A 23344-nucleotide genomic window follows, 5' to 3' on the forward strand; every position below is an offset into this window, starting at 1 on the left:
CTAAGTTTTGAACGAGTTAAACGGTTTCAGCGGGTCAGTGGGGATTATTGCTGCTGCCGTCTGTGACGGGCGTGTGTTTTACACAACAGCTGTAAATAAAAGTGGAGACTTTTTTATTTTAGCACATTTATTTTCACGTCAGTATGCGATAGATTTCGCTTTTTAATCTTAGCGGAGCGGCGAACATCGGATTCCATTTCAGAAACTCGGATACCAAAGGTAAAAAAAAGTAAAGTAAAGCTAAGTTAACGTTAGCAGGAAACAAAAACCTTATCGTCAACTCTAGTAACGCTAAATTAACTTATTGTGTTCCCCAGGACCTCATCTCATCATCATATTTTGACTTTTTGGTGTTTGCATGCTCGTTGGTAGACTTTTAGTGTTCAATGTAATCGAAGCTAACTTGTTTCCTGGGAAACGTTAGCTAACGTTAAGTTAACTTCACATTTTAAAACGTCTCGGTTTATGTCAGACTAACTTTTCCTGCTTTGTTTTGTTGTTATATGATGTGACACTGGCACAGTAACGTTAACGTAACTAACATTATAATATATATTTTGTAGCTTTTACCTCATTGTTTTTAAATAGCTTCAATCCGCGTAAACGGAAAACACAGCGCATGCGCCAACTAATACAAAGACAAGGACAGGGCAAAACATGACTGTTATTTAGTTTGTTTTGCAGATATGCAGCTCGTAATTATTACCTATCAATGCAATCTGCTTGCGAGTAAGAAAAAATTAATCTTTTTTTGTTCTACACAGTCCTACAACTATTTAAAGTTGAAAAGATATATACATCTTTAGGCTAATTTTAACCAGAATTGGCAGCTAGTCGGCATGACAGTTCAATTGTTTAGTGTGGTTGTGTTGTGTATACTGCTACCAGCCAGTGTTTTGATATTTATACCTGGCAGCAGCTCTGCCAGGTATAAATAGGTCTTTCCTATTACGTGATGATTAGGGAGGAGCCAGAGGGTTAAGCTGAATTGAGTTTTCAAATCCAAGCAGACAGAAATGAGCTAACTTTGAACAGAAAAGGTAGTTTTACACACACTATGTGTCTTGTTGGAGAAAATCATCTGTATTAACATCATATGCCAATATAGACTTATGTGATTATGTGTATAGTGTAAAGTTGGTGGTGGACTAGTGTAAGTGGATTTTACAGGTTTCCGATGAGGGAGTTTAATACAACTGGAAATAGTCATGCTAAAGGAAAAATATGTATCCATTTTGTCAAAATGCACATTAAAGCGTTTTGCAACCACTCTGACCTTTTATTTGTTCTGCTTTCTCAAACCTGTCCAAGCTTGTCCTGATTTAATAGAGCAATTTTTCCCTCAGGCGGTCACCATGAGCTCCATACTCTCATCTGTACGATCGCTCATGCAAATGTTCGATGGCAAAGCACAAGAATTCATCAGTGACATTGACAATGTCCACATGGTTTGGCTTGAGGAGATCCAACAAGAGGCCAACCGCATGTTCTCAAGGTGGGCTTAGTCTACCTGGCTAGGTCTCCATCCAGGTTTCCATCTTCAGAAATTTGTTGTCATGTGTAGTTCGTCTCTTGAATTGTCTTCAGTGTTTTACTAATGAGGTTTTTTTTTTAATTTCAGAGATTTCAATGCAGAGCCTGAATTAATGCCAAAAACACCATCACAGAAAAAGAATAGCCGCAGGAAGCGTGTATCTTTGGGGCGTCAAGAAGATAATCAAGCCAAGCGAAGGTTAGTTGCTTTCATTACTGGTTTCATTGTCGCATTTCTTTAAATCTGAACTTATTTAAACATGTTACGCTTTTTATTATTCTAAAAATGTCCCTTTACTGTCCAGATTTTCAAAGGGAAAGCGTAGTAATCTTCGTGGCTCCTCTATCAAGTCACTGGACTTCATTACTGAAGAACAAACCGTTCCAGAGGCTTCCACCTCTGAAGACAGCAGCGCCACACAGCCAAAACGCAACACCCGCAAAAACAAACAAACAAAGCCTGAGGTGGTAGAGGATGTGAGCCAGTCACCACGTGGCAGCTGTAAAACTGAAGAGGTGCAGAACAAGAAGCCAGAGCTGGTAGAGGACGAAGAGGTTGAGCCTGAAAGCAGCACCGCCACACAGCCAAAACGCAACACCCGCAAAAACAAACAAACAAAGCCTGAGGTGGCAGAGGATGAAGAGGTGGATAAAAATAAAGGAGTGAACAATGCAGAAGATGAGCCGGATGGCACATGGAGCGCTGCCCAGCCTCCATCCAAGATACCCTCACCTGAGGTCGTCGTCAGCATCTCCTCAGCAGACCGCTTGTCTGCTGAGCTCGTTAAGAATCTGGAGCGCTCTCCTGGTCGTACAGCTGCTAAAATAGCAATAGCCGGCACAGGTCAAAGCTCAAGGCGGAGCTCTGTGCGGTGCTCTCTCAAGATCCGTCACTCCCTGGCTGGTTTGCGACACAGTATGACACAGGAGTCTGTTCGCCGTGCTTCACGCCGTTCCATGCTTAAGAGGAAGATGGCTCGCATGGGCAACTCCACATGCAGCAGCAGTGTTGGTGGTGAGAAATGGGTCATATTTTGTTTATTGTGACCCAAAATGCAAAACTTCTACAAATTCTTCCACACTGATTCTCGTTAAGCGGTCTATGATATTAGGCTATTTTTCTCTCATTGTAGATGATTCTCTTGATAACTCTGCTGAGGAGGAGGAGGATGGAGAGGCGTGAGTATTGACTAAAATGTTTTCTTTGCATGGTTGAATATATTCTTGACTTTATGGAAAAGAGAAAAATGTTTTGCTCCAGAATTTAAGCTACATCACCAGGTGACTGTTGAATGCAATATCTCTAAGCTCGTTCAGAGGTTATGTAGAGATGTTCAGTTGATGGGGCTTTATTTATTTATATTTTGAACTCTTTAAATGTGCCATACAATTCATACGTTCCATCATTTAGTAAATAAACATCTCCACATTCTCTTATATCTTTACATATGAATTTCATGGAATAGAGACATATGGATAAGAGACAAAAACCAAAGAAACAACAACAACATACCTGATATAACTGAAGAAAATACTAAACAAACAAAATAGTAATTAAAAAAAATGCAGGAGACATAGCAATTTTCTGTGTTTCAGCTCTTTATTTTGGCATGGTTAATATCCATGGTGACCATTAGAGGGTGACACAGGAGTGGATTTTTACTCCTATCCCATCTCAAACCCATGTCAGAGAAAAGAGAAATATTCCTGTCCCATCCCAGTCCCGGAAGAATGACTCCCATCCCATCCTGCTCCTGTGTTGTTGGGGGGTCTATTGGCAATGAAATTATTTTGATATGATGTCCTCGGCATCCTTTTCTCTTCTGTTCTACTGCACAGTTTGTTTGTTTTTTCACACCATTTGGCCAGTACGTTGGCAGTACCAAAAACACTGGTATTGTTATTAGATTCCCATCCCACCCACTCCTGTTGACTGACTTTTTTCCCCTGTTCCGTCCCAGTCAAATGATGAATAGTGAAATAGACTCCCATCCCGCAGGAAGCCCATGACCTGCAGGAATCCCAAAAAATATCTGCCTCTAGTGATTTTCAGCTGTATTTTAGCTACAACCTTTTCCACCTCGTTCAGCTTTTATTGCCATTGTTTTATGTTTGGGGGTTGTGGCTGCAATCATCGGATTGTTACAGTTTTTTTGGCTATTAAAAGTTGAGTCCTTTTTATAAATACATTTTGTTTTTCACCATTTGATTTGACAAGAAAAGCCAAAATCAGTTGATGGGGCTGTAATGACCTCACTGGGCCAATAGTGGCCATTTGAACAGTGTTTGGTAAATTAGTCTATATAACTTAACTTTAGCCACAGATGACTGGACATGAATTCAATGTTTACTTGTTTTAAATGTTTCTTATTGGATTTTTTTTATTCATTGCTATAGGATGTCAGAAGCGGTGACTGCAGGCTCAGAGGTTAATGCAGCAGCTGAAGAATCTAAGCAAACTCCAGAGATTACCCAGAAAGTAAATCCATCTGTTGGGCGCATTACTCGTTCTGTGGCTGCAAACTCTCCCAAACTGGCACAAAAAGTGAGCACTCCCGACCGGAGACCAGGTATGAGCGCCCTTCATTTTATCACATGGTTCTTTTTAATTCAATGTTACATTAAAGTTCTTGTTGAATATAAACCTGATTTGCACCAAATAGCAACTTGTATGTTCTAAATACATATTTGCCTTTTGTGTTTCAGTTGTCGCTGAGAAACAACAGTCAAGTCGGAGGTGAGTTAGTGAGTGTGTGTGTGTGTGTGTGTGTGTGTATTTTTACATGTCTGCTCTGGATTGGCTTCCTTGTAATACAGAAAGCAGTGGAGCATCATTACATGTAGATATGGTTTAAAAACTGGGGTATTCCTTTAAGGAACACTTCAATTTGTTTTCAGATAAAATTGTGTGGTGTCTAAAAATTCTTCTGTGTCTGTAGGTCAAGTCAGAGCACCAAACGCAAAGCACCAGATACTATAGAGGAAAGTCCCACAAAGAGGATGTCTCCTCCCAAGAAAAGCCAAAGTGTAAGATGCACAAATAAATCTGTGTTGTGTGGAAATTTTTAAAAATTTAAAAGAATGCTTTCTTAATCAAATAGCAATGTTTTAAAATTCAGAACTGCTTCTTTTTTTAAATAGGCAATCAGACCCAATATGAGATCTTTTCTCCACACTGTACATAAGAATCAGCTGCTCATGATGACCCCGAATTCCCTCGGACGCACTGCTGTTATCAAGTCCTTCATTAAGCACACGACTCCTATGAAGACTGATCCTAAGGTGAGTTGTACACTTAAGTCACTGGAAAGCAACAACACTGTTGTAACTTTTCAAATCTAGCTCCATGATAAAACTGAAAATGTTCAACTTCGTCACCGTTTATATTGTTGTCGCTTTTTGAATTTAAACTGGTCGAACTGGTTTTAATTACACAACAGGTGATACTTTCTAAATTCCACTGGCTGAAAACTGACTTGTGCTTTTGCAGTAAATTGAAAACGGATTACTGTGTCTGCACAACCTCCATTGTAATTTAGCAGTTAGTGTCAGTGTGCTTCCTTAAAACCAGAATCTTCTTCGTCAAGTGTTTTTTCGGGGCTTGTAGCACACAAACAGGTAAAAATGTAAATCAGTTTATAGAGCCCGCAGTAATGCAGTCACAGATATCTATTAAAATCCTTGAGTGTCTGTTTTTAAGTTTTAAAAATATTATAGCTCACATTTTGTGTTGAAGTCAAATCTTATGGTCCTCTTATTTGGATGACGATGTTTTTTTCTCCCTTCCCCAGTTGAACACTGGTATAGTGGTAAGTGTAATGTTGGAGCACTGTATGTTGTTTGTGGGCATTTGGTGGTCTTTAATATCTGATAGTGCTTCTTAGATAAGCCCCTTTCCCACATCCATGTTAAACTTTAAATGTTCTGTCATTAGTCTGTCAGAGTGAATCTCGACTCCAAAACAAGACACTCTGTCTGTATGATTATTTGGGATTTAGTCTGATTTTCATTGGGCTCTTTTGCAAACAACAGTGGATGTCTCTCCATAAAGTGCTCAAAGGGTTCGATGTCAGACTCCCTACACTTTGCTTTTTCATATAGCAAGCAGACCTACATTACATTTGACCAATTAAAACCTTATCGAGCCCTGTTGCTATGCAGGATCCACGTGTGAAAGGGGCTTTACAGCACACATTTCACCCCCACCTGCATTTGTTAGTTGATGGCATCTCTGATCTTTTGGGTTACTAATGCTCATTACTTGCTGTGTTTTATTCTAACAACACTTCAAACCACCTACAGTAGTTTTTGTAACCTCACTTCTAGATTTCAAAACATGATTTGAACTGAAATAGAAACTAAAGCAAAAATCCATTTTAATCAGAGTTCACATTTCTATGAGTTTATTTTAAGCAGCTCACCACAGCTCCAGTGAGTACTGTGGGTGTGTCAGTGGATTGAGGTGTACGGTGTGAGGATTATGTCATTCCCCTATTTTTTTAGGGGTCTGGATCATGTTTAAGAGTAACTTGTTTTGTAATAAATAAATGCCATTTAGCAACTCTTATTGGTATTTGGACACAGTTGTGGTACACTAGGTGATTATCACAGTTTGTTGCGACTGCTTGCCACTAGGACAATATATTGATATTATATCGATATCGTGATATGAGACTAGCTGTTGTCTTAGATTTTGGATATTGTGATATCGTTCCCCTTTCCTCCTTTCTCCTGGGCTCATTTTTAATGTGTTGCTCCCTTTTATCCCCCTTGATTGGTTTTTGAGGTTGTAACAGTGATATAAGTGTTGTCTTTTCCTGGTTTTAAAGGCTGCATTACAGTAAAGTGATGTCATTTTCTGAACTTACCAGACTGTTCTAGCTGTTCTATTATTTGCCTTAACCCACTTAGTCATTATATCTACAATACTGATGATTATTTTTTAAAAATCTCATCGTATAAAAAAGTATAAATCACAGTTGAAAGGTGACTGTCAGTTTGTATTTGACCCTCTCCATTATTTTAAGTTATTTGAAGCTGTTCAGACAGAACTTTAGAGACCAGTAATCACAGGTCAGAGTGCTGGAAGATGACCTTTAGTTCATTGATGTGAACACAAACTTGATTCAATTCTTCAAGACCACAGTCTGTTGTGGATTTATGTTTTATCTGCCAACTCCTACAATCTGGTGTTTTTACTTTAGGAGGTGATCTGTTTCCACACTAGTGCACTCCACCTGCTACTTTGGATTTTTGTGACATTTGCCACCTATTGCAATAAGATTGTGTTTACTGTTTTGGATGACACGAGTTTCCTAATTTCACTTGAACTTATTTTCTCCTTGTTTTCTCTTTTCTTAGACGAAAGAGCGTCACAAGCTGGAAGCACTTAAAAAGAAGCAGGAACAAGAGGAGGAAAGAATGAGGAAAATGGAGGAGGACAAGAAAAAGAAGCAGGAGGAACTTAAAAGGTTAAATTTATTATACACTCTGGATATATGAGTGATTTATTCATCATTTGTTCCAAATTAATTTTTTTAAATTTGTGTTCTAGGAAGAGGGATGAGAGGCTAAGAAGAGTGTATGAGGCCAAAATCAAAGAAGAGCAGAGGGAAGAAGAAAAGAAAAAGAAGATTGAGCAAAAAATGGCTCAGATTGACGAGAAAAATGACAAGGTAACCGACTAATTGATGTATGTTCACCTCATAATGGACTGAACCTGGCCGTCCAATAAACAAGTGGTTATGAGGGATACCGTCCATTGATGTCATCCTCCCTCTGTCCCTTTGTTTCCTGTCCGTGCCTCTACTGTTGCTATCAAATAAAGGAAGAATGCCAGAAGAATCATCTTTTAAAAACAGATTGAACCAGTTTGTTTAACGATCATCGATCTTGTGTCTTGTTAATGCAGCGTCAAGCAGAGGAGAAGGCCAAGAAGAAGTTGGCTGTGAAACGCCAGGAGGAGCTTGAGCAGAAACGGAAGTTGGAAGAAGAGGCTAGAAAGAAGAAGATTCAGCAGGTAGTGAGACAATGTTCTTTTATCAATTTTATTTTTTATTTCTGTGGCTGTGCTTTGGTGCACGCTGGAGGTGTGTATCGTCGTGTATCATTAAGCAGCAACGCTCTGCCACTACTGCTGTAAATGACAACATGACAGACTACATGTAGTACAGAGCGATTTGTAGGTTGGATCATGTTGTCCTCCCAAATTTAGATTTGTTGTAACCTAAACTTTCTAACAATTTGCTGAGATTTCTTTTAGGGTTTTCATAAAAATAATTAATCTTATTTATAGAGAAAATATGTTTTTAGTAACTTAATTGTTTGCTATTACGCATTGTGATCTGGCTTTTCTCATGTTTTTCTTTTTTGTCTTTAACTTAAGGAGGAAGAGAAACGGCAGGAGGAGTTACTGGCTAAGAAGAAGGCCGAGGAGGAGGAGGAATTACGAGCTCGTAAACTGGCTGAAGCCCGCAGAGCCCTGGAGCAGAAGAGGGAGCAGGAGCGCGAGAGAGAGCGACAAGCTGCTGCTGAAAGGTTATCTATCGTCTTTAACAGCAGCTATATAACACATACATTATAATCTAAGTAGCCTAATAATCTTTGAACATAGTAACATTAGTTAAGGCCATAAGACAAAGATGTATAGTTGTTCAGAGTTTGTTTTACTGATTTGATTTCTGATTTTCAGGGAGCGAGTGGAAAGAGAAAAAGCTCTCGCCCTGCAACGGGAAGTGGAGAGAGCAGCAAGAGAGAAAGAGAGGAGAGAACTGGAGGAGAGAAGAAAGGCACTTGAGGAAAAAAGAAAACAGGTAAGAAATTGAAATATCTTCACCATGTGTCTGAATGTTTTATAGTGCACAGACACTGGATAAGAAAAATAACTTGTTAATTGTCCGTAGAGGAGATATGTGGCGTTTATTTAAAATCATATTCAACCCAAAATCTGTGTGTCTGTGAGCATCTTGAATTCATGTCAGTTATCATGAATTCAGTGGTCACATGTTATCAAACAGCCACATGTAGCAGGTAGGAAAACTTCTCAGATCACATTTGCAGCATAATCTACCTCCACTTTCCATACTGATGCTCTGTAATCTACATTCATTGATTCAGGGAGAGTTGAGCATTCATGGTGTTTATTACAATTAAAATTTACTAATACAGCACTTTGACTCCTGAAAACTGTCTGCAGCAGCTGATCCTTTACAGTCAGACAGACAAACTACTGGCAGTAGAAAGTACAAAAAGAGTAGAAAAGAAAAGTGTAAAAAAAAAAATCAACTTTGGTAACTAGAGGAATCATTGATCAGTAGCACAGTTTCATGAAATGAGTTTGATTCTTGACTGAATTGGGTGAGGAAACCTTAAACTCCATGTAATAACTCTGGATAAACAGTCCACTTGTATTTTAAAATAAGAGTTTCAGCAACACTGAGGTTATTACTTCAGCTGCTGAGCTGCCTGGTTGTTCATGTGCTTTTTGTTCCACTAGGAGGAGAAGGAGAAGCAGAGGTTAGCTGCAGAACAGAAAGCTGCTAAAGAGAGAGAAGCTGCTGCTAAACAGGCTGCACAGGTAAGCTGCCAGAGGAAAATAACACTTCGAGCTTTGATACACAGTTGAACATTGGTAAAAGTTAACTTGAAGGTTAATTATTCTTCATTTTAAGGGGAGGTTCATCCAACTCAGAGATTTTCTTACTTCATTAAGATAGTTTTAGTTTTGTTATCCACCAACTCCATGGTAATATGGGTGAACCAACTCTTTTAAAACACATACAGTAGATTTAGAGACAGATACAGATTCAACACAATGCAAAAGAATGATGCTATGCTTAAAAAAAAAAGTGCCATTTTTATTTTACATATGTGTTTCTCTAGTACTGCTACTCAGTAAGCATCTCATTTATGCCGTTTCTTTTTGACCTCTAAAAAAACACAGATGCGAATCAGTGAATCTTCCCATCTTTAGTATACATGTAGTGTAATATAGTAGATATGTAGTAGTCTATGGGGTACGACCAGGCAACCACATAAACTGATCATTTCTTTTAGATATTTTCTTGTACGTGTGATATTGCAGATAACTGTGCAGTGGTAACTATGGGAAATAACTTTTGGTTACTTAATCAATGATATCCTCAGTGTATTTTATGAAGGAAATCTTATTAATGGTGTAATAACTAAACTTGATTCTCTTTTTTTTCTGCTCCTCCGTATTGAAGACTGCTTCTAGCCTGAATGTAACTGTGGATATCGAGGTAAGCTTTTTGTAGTTTATCAGTTTTCATCATAAGCCTTGAGCAAACATGTTAAACTTTTTCCTTTCTTTTTGTGCATGTAAGGCAAGAAAAGGTGTTTTAATACACATGAATAATTTATCTTAATGTTTAGATGTCTCTGTGGATTTGTTTCTGTTGGTTTATTAAACAGATGAAAGACATATTTAGTGTTTCTTCTTAATCTTTGCAGCGTTCTGTGATGACTACACCTGTAGGAAAAGGTGGTGGTCTCAACGTGACTGTGGATATTGAGGTAAATTTAAATTATGCATTTTTGGCACAAATATTCCACTGATTTCAATCTTTAACACATGATAGAAATCTCTTATCAGATTAAAGACTCATAAATGTGTTTCATCCTCCTCTGCAGCAATCACCACAGTCATACTCCATCACTCCAAAGGGCGGAAACAAACCTTTGACTCTGTCCAAAAGTGCTGAAGATTACGGGATGGACCAGAACAGTGACGACTCTACTGATGATGAGTCTGCTCCAAGGAAACCTATTCCATCTTGGGCAGAAGGTATGCATGAATTAGTATAATTGCAGTTTATTTTGATGAACTTCTGCAGTTTTGTTTTGTTTTTTCTCCAGTTGACCGTTTGCTAAACCCCAAACAGCAAATGTTCAATCATAGCTTTGCAACTATAAGAAGGCATAGCAGGTCTGTCCAACGTTGGATGATGAAGCTGTAGTAAGAGAGATGTTTGGTATCAAAAGAGAGTGGTGTCTTTTTCCAAAATCAAGACACAAGAGCAGATAAGGACTGGATTAAACCAGTGTGTTTATCTGATCTAACATAGGCTGCAGTCATTAGCATGTCCAGTTAACTAGCCGATGACCTCCAGTAGTTTTTGTGGGGTTACAGATTTTTTTAAAAAAAAAAAGCTCGTTCAGGACTGTCTCATCCACTGTGTGATATTTCCTCCCTGTGGAAGCCGGTCCTGGATGCTGTCAGTGTTAATGTTAACAGCTCTGCTCTCCTTATTCCATTTGGGAAAGTTAATACTCCAGCATCCAGCAAACATTACCAACCACATTGGTCAGTCCTCATTCTTAAAGTCTTCTCTCTTGTAATGTTAAAAGTGAAAACCTTCTGTTTAAAATAACAAATAAGCATGTAAGATAAGCAGCTGAACTGGGTTATGTTAGACTTTAAAAAAACAATAATCTGACATTTTTCCTCCTCATACTTATAATACTAGGACTAACTAGCTCTGTGCTGCAATACAAGAACGCTGTTTCTTTATTATCATGTCTTCTAAGTGGATCATCAGCTGGTGAGGACGCTGAATCTTTTAGTCTTTTAGCACAGTATGTATGAAGCCATCAAGTGCATACAGGAATTTTAGTTTTAATACAAGCTGGAAACTGGAGGCTGAAGTTTCAGCTGACAAAATTGAAGGTCAGCACATAGAAATGAGAAACGTGCTTCGTATAACTCTTAAATCAAGGAATTTTGAGTTGTAAATCTGTTATCGTTGGTACTTAGATATGTGCCTCGGAAAACTTGACAGGCATAGCAACAGTAACTAAGTGGGGAGGGGTTTAGTGAACAGGAATTATTATAATATTCTGAATTATTCCAAATGGAGTTAATCTCAGACACATGATCTACATTGTAACATGTCTTTTAGCTGTTTATAGCAGACCTGTTTTAGGTTTGGCTACTTATCTCGGTGTGATTTCAGTTTCTTGCTCTGTAGTCTTAAATGAATTGTATTTGAATGTTTTCTTCCCTTCTTCCAGGTCACAATCTGCAGCAGATAATTATGAAGCAGTACTTCAACCCTCCCGACATGGACTCATTCTTCGGAACAATTGAACCACCAAAACTGGAAAACATCTTTTACAAGAGCAAGCCGCGCTATTTTAAGCGCACCAGCTCTGCCGTGTGGCACTCGCCTCCAATTAAAAACATGTAACGTCTTGTCTACACTGATACATGTAGTACTGTATAAAGTTTCATTTTTGTTTTAAAGTCCTTCCAATAAAGTTTTAAGTGTTTTCAAGATTCAGGAGACTTTATTGCCATTTACATGCATACTGGCATTCTTGTGCGGGTCACTCGGTCAGGTTCCTCCACCTGAACAGAGTGCTCTGGGTGATGGGTCCTCTGTAGGTCTGGGAGAGGTGTCGACAGCCTCAATGTTTTCAGTATAAAGTTTTAGGAATGTTTTTACTAGTTATGTAAAATATCATGAATGTAAGTGATTAAGTTGATGCTCCACTCTTGTAAGCATCAGGGGAAAATGAGTGTGTATCATAACTCAGTGGGTTATGAATGTTTGGATGTTTTTTTGCCAGATTATTTGTAAAAACTTTAATTTGTATAATGCATGTAATGACTGTGTAAATGATAGTAGAAGCAACATGTTTAGGATTTATTACATTACATTAAAATGGTTTATTACCCAAAAATGATGTGTAGGTTGCAGCTTTTGATCAGATTTGAAAACACCTGAGGGGCATTTTAAGCTCTCATAATAGGAACATCACAGATGTTACTGATAACTAGTGGTGGAAAGTAACTGAGTACATTTAGTCAAGTACTGTTCAGTACAATTTTGAGGTACTTATACTCGAGTATTTACATTTTAAGATACTTTATACTTCCACTCCACTACATTTCAGAGGGAAATATTGTACTTTCACCTCTACTACATTTATTTTACAGCTTTAGTTATTTTTCAGTTGAAGATTTGACACAATGGATAATATAACAAGTTTTTAAAATACAACACATTGTTAAACCAGTGGTTTCCAGCCTTTTTCGCTTTTGACGTTTTATAAACAGCAGTGTGTAGTCGGGGTCACATTTCAGATATTTATGAGTTATTAACAGCTGCCAGAGGGGGGAGACAAAGGTCTGGCATCCCAGCTTTAAAACAACAGTCAGGTACCCAAATGAACATCTGAAACATGTTTTTCTTGCCATAATCATTCATCCTGTTCATACTAACCATTAGAGGATCCCCTCATAATGCACTTGCATTAAAAGCACATTTGAAGGGGACCTTTTAACAGCCAGTATGAACGGGAGGAATGATTACAGAGAGGAAAACCTCTTTCAGTGTTCACACCTGACTGTTGTTTTAAGACACACATGAAAAATTGTGAACCTATCCCTTAAAGCAGTGGTTCTCAAACTTTTTCATGTCAAAGTCCCCTAAACTGACACAAATTAGACCACGGACCCCCATCTGATAAGATTTTTGCTTTTAGATGTTTTATTACAGTAAGTGTATGAAACCCATGACCAAAATAGTCATATATTCAGTCATTTTGTTACTGATGGATGGAATTATAGTGAACATAATTTATTCCCCTTTTTACTCGGGAGCCCCGGACCCCTGGGGGTCCCGGGAGCCCACTTTGGAGAGTCCAGGTTGCGATGCCGCTGACTTAAATTCCCAACCAAACTTCACTTGTCATGTCAACGGTCGTAGTCCATATATATGATTTTCTACACTTAAATTCAATGCAGCCGCTGTTTCAAAGACCAAATCTTTTCGTAGAAGAACATTTTTACTGCTGTGTTAAATTACATTTGTGTGTTCGTGTCTTTTTAATAACTTTAACTTCGTCTCTGTCCGGATGTCGCCCCTTTAACCGTTAACAGAGTCGAGCGACGCCACATGCGCTCACTGCGTCTGCCGTTATTAACAGCAGGTGACGTTAGCTTGTCTCTGGGTGCTTATCGGATTGCTACACCGGGGTCCTTGGTGCAAAATCCCAAACCGACAAAACAGGTACGTCTACATATAATATGACTCCCACCCAGCTTCCTAGCTAGCTTGTAAAATGTCATCTGTGGTGTTGAAAGTGTTGTCTCACTGTCACTGATATGAGCGGATGGAGGTTCGCTGGCGAACAGGGTCAAGCGAACATTGTTTAGCTAACTTATCTAGCTACACTAACTTATCAGCTACACTAACACAGTTAGCATTATCACCACGGTTATTTTCTCATTAGCAAACCTTGGAACAGCTTTACAGCATTTCACAACTATCTGGTGCTGCTTTGAGACTTAACATAACGTTAGCCAAGGTTATCTTTTCAGTCATGGCTCTGTAACAGTCAATGATTTATTAGTAGCTGCATACCGAATACAGAAGTTAAAAGAGAACAGTTAAATTATCTCAGTTTTATGGCTAGTCCTTCACTTAAAAACATGTTAGATCAGTTTCCAGGCTTTTCAGAAGGTTATTATGCAATGAAGGTCAGTCTGAATCGATATGAATGCGGTTGTGTCCTTTTCAAGGGCAGATTCACAATGTTTCAAGTCTGTCTTAAAACAGCAGTCAGGCACCCAAATGAACATTTTATTGCGACAATCATTCCTCCTGTTCATACTGACCATTAGAAGATCCCTTCATAATGCACTTACAATGTAAGTGATGGAGGCCAAAATCCATGCAAAAATGTATTTAAAAGTTTAACTGAAGCTAATATGAAGCTTCAGTCGTTCAAATTAGTCAAATCAAGTAGATATCTTTAAATGTTACAGTCTTATTAGTGCCAGTGTCCCTCTTATTGTTACTAACTTCCACCACATCTGGGCCGCCTTCCCTGTTCACCAACAGGGAAACACAAAGATGGAATTTGATGCTAAAAAGTCTGTAAATGTGGCAGATGTCCACTCAATATGACTAACTCAGACTGCTGAAGCCTCATATAAGCTTCAGATAAACTTTCAGATGACTGTGTGAACACACCACCATTACACACAATGAAAGTGCATTTGAAGGGCATCTTTTAATAGCCAGTATGAACGGGAGGAATGGTTACAGCGAACAAAACCTCTCTCAGTGTTAATATGGGCACCTGACTGTTGTTTTAATACAGACTTGAAACATTGTGAACCTATCCTTTTTAAGGATCAATTCACCCAAATCAGGTTAGTTTCACAGGGAATATTTCTTAGTGTAGTGGTGCAACTGATAACCGATCACAATGAGGTCTGTGAATTATACAGAGAGGTTTTTGTTAGGGCAGATATCTCAAAACCTGATCACATACACCTGAAACTATCTGCAAGGGTAGATACTACTAGGGGTAAGTGAGGGAACATAAAAGTGTTTTTGTTAACTGCGTAAGTGTAAGTGTTGGTGGCAGTAATTTGTTACTCCATCTGTCAGCATGTTTGCACGAAGTAGCTGTTTTTGAGAAGTCCATTGGTTGAGTGTGGCAGGAGTTTCAGTGACACGGGTTGATGTTTGCAGGGATAATGAAGGGGAAAAGGTATCATCAGCCGGCGTCAGCATGATGCAACACAAACTGCATCAGCTGATTTTTAAGTATCAGGTTACAATGCAGTGTGTAAGTCTTTAATTAGCGGTTGTCTGCGAGGTATTTTCTATTTATACTCGCTCACCTTTTCATATCCAACAATGTACTACCTTACATTTGACCAGCAGAAGACTGTCATGGAAATTTGCTCACATTAATTTCTTCATTTTTATGATTAATGCAGAAATGAGTTCTCAGATTCGGCAAAACTTCCACCAGGACTGTGAGGCTGCCATCAACAGACAGATAAACCTGGAGCTGTATGCTTCTTATGTTTATCTCTCTATGGTAAGAAATACTTTCAAACAAGTAGTGCAATGTGCATTTTCTCTGCTCAGTGCTATAGTGTCTTTAGCAGGATTTCTTATTTACTTCTGTCGGTTTCAGGCATACTATTTTGATAGGGATGATAAATCCCTACCGAATTTTGCAAAGTTCTTTGGTGCGCAGTCCAAAGAGGAGCGTGAGCATGCCGAGAAGCTGATGAGTCTACAGAACAAGAGGGGAGGCAAGATTTTTCTGCAGGACATCAGGGTATGTAATAATTAATAGTGTTACAGCGTGTTATTATGGTCAAGGTTTTTTTTTGTTTTGTTTTCACGGTGGAGTGATAGTTTTTAGATGTTTGTGAATTGAGTGCAAAAGGAGTGCAATGATGTAATTATTAAAAAATGTATTGGTTATTTTTATGATAATTTTGGGGGACAATAAATGGTCAAAGTGAAAATGTCTGACAAATTACTGTCTTGAGATTGATTATTTTCTCTGACTAAAACCATAAAACCTTAAGGAATTAAAATTCCGTTCTTTACTTAAAAGAAATGTGATGTTTTGTAATATCAGTGTTAAATATGGGCCAAAGACAATTTCCACTTTGGTGGGCAATAAAGTTATATTCTATTCTGTGTCTACCTCAGAAACCCGATAGGGATGAGTGGGGGAGCGGCCTGGAGGCTTTGGAGTGTGCTTTGCAGCTGGAGAAAAGCGTAAACCAATCCCTGCTGGACCTGCAGAAAATGGCGACTGAACACAATGATCCTCATGTAAGCAGAACTAAGAGAACATACAGTACCTGCCATTTGAAGGATGTGAAGGCTGAGTAAGATTCAACATTGTGTCTTTTCTTTTTTTTTCCACAGATGTGCGACTTCATTGAGACACATTTTCTGGATGAGCAGGTTAAATCTATCAAACAGCTCGCTGACTGGGTCTCCAACCTGCGCCGCATGGGAGCGCCACAGAGCGGCATGGCTGAGTACCTCTTTGACAAACACACCATGGCTGAAGAGGCCAGTTAAACTACGCTGTGACACTGATGATCATCCTGGTCACCTCTGCATGCCAGCCTGCCCCGCCTGTCCCTGACATGTACTGCATATAATACAGATACTGTGTTACGATACTGTGATACTGTGTTATTTATGTTAGTTTGCTGTCAATCACCTGCAGAGTTTGAAAAAGCCATAGATAGCTCTCTAAACTGGAGTACTGTAGAGCTCACTTCTCATTACATTCCAGATTACAAACCATCTGAGAGATGTTTTGCACAAATAAAGACTGAGAAAACCTTTAAATATATATCTTTTGAATATTTCTGATGTGTTCCTAAAGTATGATGCCTAAAACCAGTAAAACCTGAGGTCGAAGTTTGTGTTAATTAAAAAAAACATTTGCTTGTCTTTGAGCACTAAGTGTATGCAGGCTGGACTGTGCCACTGAAATATTTATAGGCTTTTATATTAAGTTTATGTGTGTACATAATAAAGTTGATTTTAAACTGTCAGTGAACCCTTGAAGTATCGAGTGGCTCCTTTTTAAATGCATCAGTTTTATGAGTTTCATTGCTTATGTTTTGTGGGTTATGTATAAGTAATTGCTCTAAATATATTCTTTCAGGTGGGATTCATGAAAGTATTTCCTGGGCATACAGACACCATATATATTTCCATACATAACAATAAAAATAAAGTAGTAAACAAATTCAGGTTTTAATTTTTTATTGAAAAAAAAAATTCTGGTTAAAATAACAAAAGAAGCATAAAGTGATACTTAATATTAAAGAAAACAAGGAAACAATGCTAAGAGGACTACAGAGTTTTCAGATATGCACATTTTGGTTCCTCGTCGAGTTTCAGAGGAAACTTCCTTACATGTTTACAGTTAAGGTGCTTTTTGCTTCACAAGTAGGTTAATTGTTCTGTAAGAGCTTACCAGGAAATGGAGATTAACTCAGTGTTTGCAGCAAATACTTTTCGATTGTGAGTAGGGCTCCAGTTGACTATAATTCATTTCAGATTTAACATAGTTTAATACCTATTTGTGTGAAATATTTTGAATGCCACATGTGATACAAAAACAGTCACACCTTCTTTTCTGAGTCCTGCTCCCTTCCTCCAGCCGCCTTGTTCACCCCACCCTCCACCAAAACGCCCAGCAGGTCCCCTTCAGCCAATGAGATTCCTGAATCATTGGGCGAGTTTGACTGATTGGCTTCTTGCTGCGATGACGCCGAAGTGGAAACTGTGTTCATGTTATTGCTCTGGCTGCCATTGGTGCCCCCGTTGCTCGCTCTCATGTTGGTGCTGAAGTTCCCAAGGTTGCTAAAATTACTGAGACTTGTGCCGTTACAGACACTTCCCGTAGTGCCAGTGCTGTTGGTGCTTGTTGCATTAATGCTGCTAGAGCTGCTGTTGGGATTACTGGGATTTGCTGCTGCTGGGCGAGATGGAGGAGTGAATGAGAACACCCTTTCCCCCCCACTTCCTTGTGCCCGAGCACTTGGGGGTCCGGGCTGGCTGTCAGCTGATGGCAAGGTGTCCAGAGTGAGGCAGGGAGGTAGAGGGCGGCGAGACAGCAGGCCGTGTCCAGGTCTGAGTTTAGATATTGGGCAGAGTTCAGGTGGAGGGTCGGGGAAGGAGAAGGTCGGGGCACAAGGCACCTCACCATCCCCACTCAACCAGGGGAAAGCAGAGGACGGCGGTGGGGGGATGTGGTTGGGGGTGTCAGGAGGAAGCAACTGTGAGCCCACCATTGGAGGAGCCAAAGAGCTGCAGCTGCGGTCACACTCGTTCTGAGTTCGCCGGGCGGGTCGAGGACGGGGCACGGCAGGGGGCACACAGTGGATTGGTGTTTGTGGGCAGCTGTAGAAACCTGACCTCTCGTACAAGGGCATGCTGGAGAAGGCATAGTCTGGATCATGGTTCAAGGGCTGGCGGGCCTGGCTTAGAGGAGATGGAGCCTCTGGGTGCAGGTAAAGGGGGAAGCGACTTAGTGGAGCTCCAGGGCGGCGACGTAGCAGAGAGACCCGGGAGGAGCGAGGAAAGTTAGGGGACTGGACACCGAGAAGGCGGCCCAGCCCTCCAAGCAGTGGGGTGGAGTAGTTTGCTTCCTCATTTTCTTTGATCTGCTCCAGATTGGACTGAAACTCCATCTCCTCCTTAGGAACACTGGTGTAGATTAAAAAGATAGTTAGGTGATGGTTTGCTAGAACATCTTAAAGGAGACCGATTATGCTTTTCCTTATTTTCAGTCATATATATAATGTTACAATGTCGGAAGTTAACATTAAACGTGGCCAAAGTGTCAAATAATGAGGTAAACGTATGTAGAAGTAATCCTTGTGAGCAAAAAACACTGGCTTCAGACTGCTCTGAATGCTCCGTTTCCACTGTTTTTTTCCTACTTTCAGCCCGGGCCGATGTTGGCTCTTGATAGATTTCTTTATATGGTCATCTGCTCCCTGCACAGTGCACAAGTTCACTGTTCCATTCCACTAACATTATGGGGTTTTTCTATTACACAGCACTGCAAAGTAAAAGTTGCTGTTTACCTGTTGGAGGTACTATTTCTCCCTGCATTATTTCTAACTGATGTGCTGAACAAAGAGCTCCAAATATCTCCATATGTTGTTGTGTCGCTTGGATTTTGGCGCTGCCAACAAAGCTCTGCTAATTCAGTGAGGAACATGTCTCATTTCCTGCAAATTCTTCACAATAAAAGACTCTTGTGATTTAGTCATTTAAAAGCTTTTGACGCGGTGAAGCGGGAAATGTTGGGTTTGCATCAGTGGTAACTTGACACAACTCTGGTACGGCTGCCCCTCGGCAGCTTTCCAGAAAGCTGGCCAATCTCATGTGGGCTCATTGGGAGGGGGGCCTTAAAGAGACAGGGGCCAAGACTGCCTGTTAAGAGACAAAGGCTGAACTGAGGGGCTGCATAAAGGGCCAGTATAAAATAAATAAGGAGTTTTTTGAACTGTGAATCATGCGAAGCTTCTCTAGTTGAGTCCTAGAATAAAAGCTGGAAATGAGCATTATAGGTCCCCTTAAAGAATTGCCTGCCCTGAAAATAAAAACATAACTGAACCTGATATCCAGTGCTGAGCCCATGAAGGAGGGTTTGCAGTGTTCAGCACTGGCAGCAGTGTAGGGAGGTCGAGGTTCGGACTCATTCCAGTACATATCCTTCTCGACCAACGGCAGGCTGTCGTACATCTCATCCACAGACAACAAGGACACCTGGGACACAATAGAAACTTCAGCAAGTAGAAAAATACAGCCATTGTTTACACTTGAAATGAATGAAATGAAAAAGTTGCAAATAGTTTGGTTTGGATCCAAACCTGTAAATTGCGATCAACAAGCCAGTTGGTCTCAAAGTCATCGTCATCTTCACCAAAAGGGTTTATGAGTTGCTCAGCCACCTGAAACCATGAACAGAAAAATGTTAAAACGTTAAACGTCACTGGATCACATAACCTGCACAATCTGTTGTGTCTCACCTTCAACCAACCAACATAGAAGAAAAACTGCAACAGGGTGAAAACCGGCAGGTAGAAGTCCAGATCATGACCAGGGTAGCCTTGAGTTGGATCCAAGAACTGACGACCAATCAGACAAGCCAGGAAAAAGCTGTAGACAGCCACTGTCGCCACCTAATGAAAAGACATGAGTCAAATCTGGAAATGCTCACAGCAAACGTGTCTTGTAACGTTTTATTTGCTGATTACATACTGTATTGTTAGGTTTAATTGCTAATTTTGATCAAATAGTGATTTCAGGTATGTGATGATTATTGTAAGACAGAATAATATTTTTATAGCCTACATGTAGCCTAATATTAGCACAGCGTCAGTGTCATTTGCAGTAATTTTTTGACACCTAATCATTGCATGTTTTATCACTAAATTAAATCTACAAAATCTACTGCTAAGCCATTAATGTCAGTCACAGCACATTATATCAACAACACCTGAGTATAGACAAGAGGGAGGCTGATCCAGTCATAACCGTACAGCTTCATACACTTTGCCCGTAAACTATTCAACTCCTGAACAGAGAAGAAAAGCGGGACATACAAAACTGAATTTAAAAAATGTTTTCAAGCTACGGTCACCTCAAAGTAAAGATGTTCAGGCTCTTTCAGCCTGCTGACAGACACAAATGAAAACCTACAGTGAGAATAGCTGTGAGCGCCACGTCATTGTTGATGCGACCCTCAGTCCTGGCTCTTAGAGCCAGACTGACGAACCACATGCAGGGAACCCAGAACTTGTTATGAGGAGAGGGCAAGTCCTCCAGGTGCCTCAGCTCCTCTGATGTCATCAAACCTGAAAGTGACAAAGCGAAAAGACAAAAGCAGTCAAAACACCCCATTTAGGAAGTATCTTAAGTAGTTTGTTTTTATGTGTTCAATCTTGGTCAGCGGCCAGACCTCAGCTCATAATCTCAGACATTACATCACCAAGTACAAATAGTTCAACCACAGCAGATGGAAAGACTGAGCCTGCACCTGTGCCATGCTGGTCCAGAATCACCATGTCTTTTTTAGTGGATACAGCAACTGTTCCTGGTTATAGTGCCACATCATACCTGCCTGCACCAGATGCTCCATGGTAGGAAACCTCTTGTAGACGGCTGTGCTGACAGAGCGGTAAATGAGCACGCCAGAGAGGTTGGCGTATCTCATCAGAGTTCGTCGGGTCAGTCTGGCAGCCTCGTCAGCTCCACGAACATGGCCACCAACTAATGCTGCCAGGCGGTCTGGCCAGGGCACGTTCTCAAACTGACCCCACCAACGGGACACCACCAAGGTTACATAGAAACCTGGCAAAAATAAAAAAAATTAAAATTATGGAATTAGATACAAGCCTCCTGTGATGGTTTCCACGAATTTAGATTTATACACAACTATTGTCCATGTTAGGATTAAAATTTAAATGATGGTGCAGTTAAAGGAGTGAAACTATCAACTCACCAAGAACAAAGGACACTGGGATGAGCTCTGCATAGTGGTCACAATATATTGACAGCTTCTCAAACAGTCTCTTCTGGTCATCATTGAACACAAACCTTGTGGAAAAAAAAACATCTGCTTAGTCCCTTCAAATGAACTGAGAAGACCAGAACTTACACCACACTTTCTTCACATAACTTGTGCTTTAGAAAGTACACTAAACTTTAGGTTTCCAATATTTTTCATGTGAAGGACCCCTAAATAGATACTGAACCCCCCATTTGAGAATGTTTGTCAAATTTTACTCAGTCATGTGAGACAACAGCAATTGGTATATTGAAACTTTGATGTTATCAGATTGTCTTTATACTATTCAATTAATATACTTTATTGCTTAAAATGGAAGTGAAATTTTACTATTCCTAAACTCTGGATCCCCTGAAGGTCTCTCAAAGACCTCTAGTGGTCCCCATATCCCAGCTATGAACACTATTAAATAATGTCACTGTTGGAGCTGATAAATTGGCCGATACTGTTTGTCTACTGGAGAGCACTGACAAGTTTATTTTTCATCTGTAAAATGACCAGTTCAGTTCATATCTTGGTCACAATGTTACAATAACTAAATTTAAGGAATACAAAAATGTTTAAGTAAAAAAAAAAGAAAAGAATATTGGCCAATATATCATTATCTGATATCTTTTTATACTATAATAAATTTTTTATAATCAGTCTAAAAAATCTAGTTTATATAGTCTATAGTTACTCTCTCTGCAGACTGATGGAGTATGTATTCTCTGAATGAGTACCTATAAACAATACTGAAGAAGTAGTAGAGAAGAGTGAAGATGATGAGCTCTCTGTAGAGCAGTTTATAGATGCTGCCCCTCCAGCGCAGGAGCAGGTGAAAAAAGGTCCCCAGACCTGCATCTGCAACCCTGCGAGAGTAGGTGACTGTCATTGCTGCTGTTGCTGCTGCTTGCTGGCCAACTTCCTCGCTGACTGTGGCCTGACATGAAGGAAACCAGCGTGATGTTGTTTTTGGTGCTTCGTCTGAGCTCAAAATCAGCAGTCGACCTGGATCTCATAAGGCCAGATTGGTCTCACATCTAGAATTATAGATCAAAACAAAACAGGAGGGTCAGTTATTTTAGATATGTGCTCTACTTTATAATCCATATGTTTGGATTCAGTCACCCCTACTGTGTTGAGATGCACAGCAGAGTTAATAATCCCCTATACCAACTAATATGGATTTTCCATTCTCTACACACTTAAATAATCATTCAAAATAATCATTATCATCATTTTTTGGAGTTAAAATATACCACTAAGTCTGAGGAGATGTTTTTAGGGCTACACAATACATTTACAATATGTAGGGGTCACAAAAGGTCAAATTTACAGACTCAAACACAAGACTGTGAAGTTGCAGTTACTTACCCCTGAATGTGAAAACGTCTGGCCATCGTACTCACTGTGGCTGATGAGGAGCGTGTCACCAGCCTCTGAGGAGAATGTTGGAGAAAGGGAAGCAGGAAAGAAAAAGAGAGCAAGGCACTCCTACACCTCCGGTCACTTGATGTCTTAATCTGTTTCAGCAACAAAGCTGCATTGTGAAGTCCGGGTCCTGTTAATCCGAACAAATCACACACACTACCACAAATAGGTTGGTTTAAGGCATGAACGCTGCACAGATGGGTTTAAGATTGTTGAAATATGACTTTATGAAACCAATTTCAGCAACTTTCCTTCTAAGTCTAACACATACACGCACTGTCATTTCTCTCTGCCTCTTTCTGTATTACAAACACACACCTTTTAATATAATTTCTGCATTTCAGTTAACATCTAGTAGGAAAACTGAGTATTTTTCTTTTGAAGCATCATTCAGTATTTGATCATGGAAAACTGTTGATCAGGTGAGACTGTGTGTCGCCCCCTCTGCTGGAAGAAATGTGTACAGCTGAGTTGTTCCTGGCCAGAAGGTGTTAGTGATTAA

The 23344-nt window shown here is 39.8% G+C and overlaps 3 protein-coding genes across 6 annotated transcripts; 2 read left to right on the top strand and 1 right to left on the bottom strand.

The window, feature by feature from the left end:
- On the top strand, positions 1 to 11828 carry incenp (inner centromere protein). Of its 2 annotated transcripts, XM_067589950.1 has the most exons (20): positions 1 to 219; positions 1347 to 1495; positions 1622 to 1732; positions 1839 to 2548; positions 2667 to 2712; positions 3931 to 4103; positions 4240 to 4270; positions 4473 to 4560; positions 4675 to 4815; positions 5325 to 5342; positions 6895 to 7004; positions 7088 to 7208; positions 7445 to 7552; positions 7919 to 8070; positions 8225 to 8345; positions 9029 to 9109; positions 9759 to 9794; positions 10006 to 10068; positions 10186 to 10339; positions 11566 to 11828. In XM_067589950.1, the coding sequence occupies exons 2-20, from the start codon at positions 1356 to 1358 to the stop codon at positions 11739 to 11741; spliced, it is 2580 nt and encodes an 859-aa protein (XP_067446051.1). In that variant the 5' UTR covers positions 1 to 219; positions 1347 to 1355; the 3' UTR covers positions 11742 to 11828. The 2 variants fall into 2 exon arrangements, with proteins under 2 accessions (XP_067446051.1, XP_067446052.1); XM_067589951.1 differs by lacking the exon at positions 5325 to 5342 and having other exon boundaries at positions 2 to 219.
- Positions 11829 to 13420: 1592 nt separating this feature from the next.
- fth1b (ferritin, heavy polypeptide 1b) lies at positions 13421 to 16896 on the top strand. Of its 2 annotated transcripts, XM_067589953.1 has the most exons (5): positions 13421 to 13568; positions 15293 to 15396; positions 15496 to 15642; positions 16026 to 16151; positions 16248 to 16896. In XM_067589953.1, exons 2-5 carry the CDS (start codon positions 15295 to 15297, stop codon positions 16404 to 16406), a joined length of 534 nt encoding a protein of 177 aa, XP_067446054.1. In that variant the 5' UTR covers positions 13421 to 13568; positions 15293 to 15294; the 3' UTR covers positions 16407 to 16896. The 2 variants fall into 2 exon arrangements, with proteins under 2 accessions (XP_067446054.1, XP_067446053.1); XM_067589952.1 differs by lacking the exon at positions 13421 to 13568 and having other exon boundaries at positions 15265 to 15396.
- A 230-nt stretch (positions 16897 to 17126) lies between these two features.
- best1 (bestrophin 1) lies at positions 17127 to 23254 on the bottom strand. 2 transcript variants are annotated; one of them, XM_067589988.1, is made up of 10 exons: positions 22786 to 23254; positions 22152 to 22451; positions 21364 to 21458; positions 20979 to 21212; positions 20562 to 20716; positions 20359 to 20436; positions 19889 to 20041; positions 19730 to 19810; positions 19474 to 19625; positions 17127 to 18554 (listed from the first exon to the last, which is right to left on the bottom strand). In XM_067589988.1, exons 2-10 carry the CDS (start codon positions 22301 to 22303, stop codon positions 17468 to 17470), a joined length of 2187 nt encoding a protein of 728 aa, XP_067446089.1. In that variant the 5' UTR covers positions 22304 to 22451; positions 22786 to 23254; the 3' UTR covers positions 17127 to 17467. The 2 variants fall into 2 exon arrangements, with proteins under 2 accessions (XP_067446089.1, XP_067446090.1); XM_067589989.1 differs by lacking the exon at positions 20359 to 20436.
- Positions 23255 to 23344: the final 90 nt, after the last annotated feature.

Source organism: Thunnus thynnus, chromosome 5, assembly GCF_963924715.1.
Source record: "Thunnus thynnus chromosome 5, fThuThy2.1, whole genome shotgun sequence".
Classification (NCBI taxonomy): domain Eukaryota; kingdom Metazoa; phylum Chordata; class Actinopteri; order Scombriformes; family Scombridae; genus Thunnus; species Thunnus thynnus.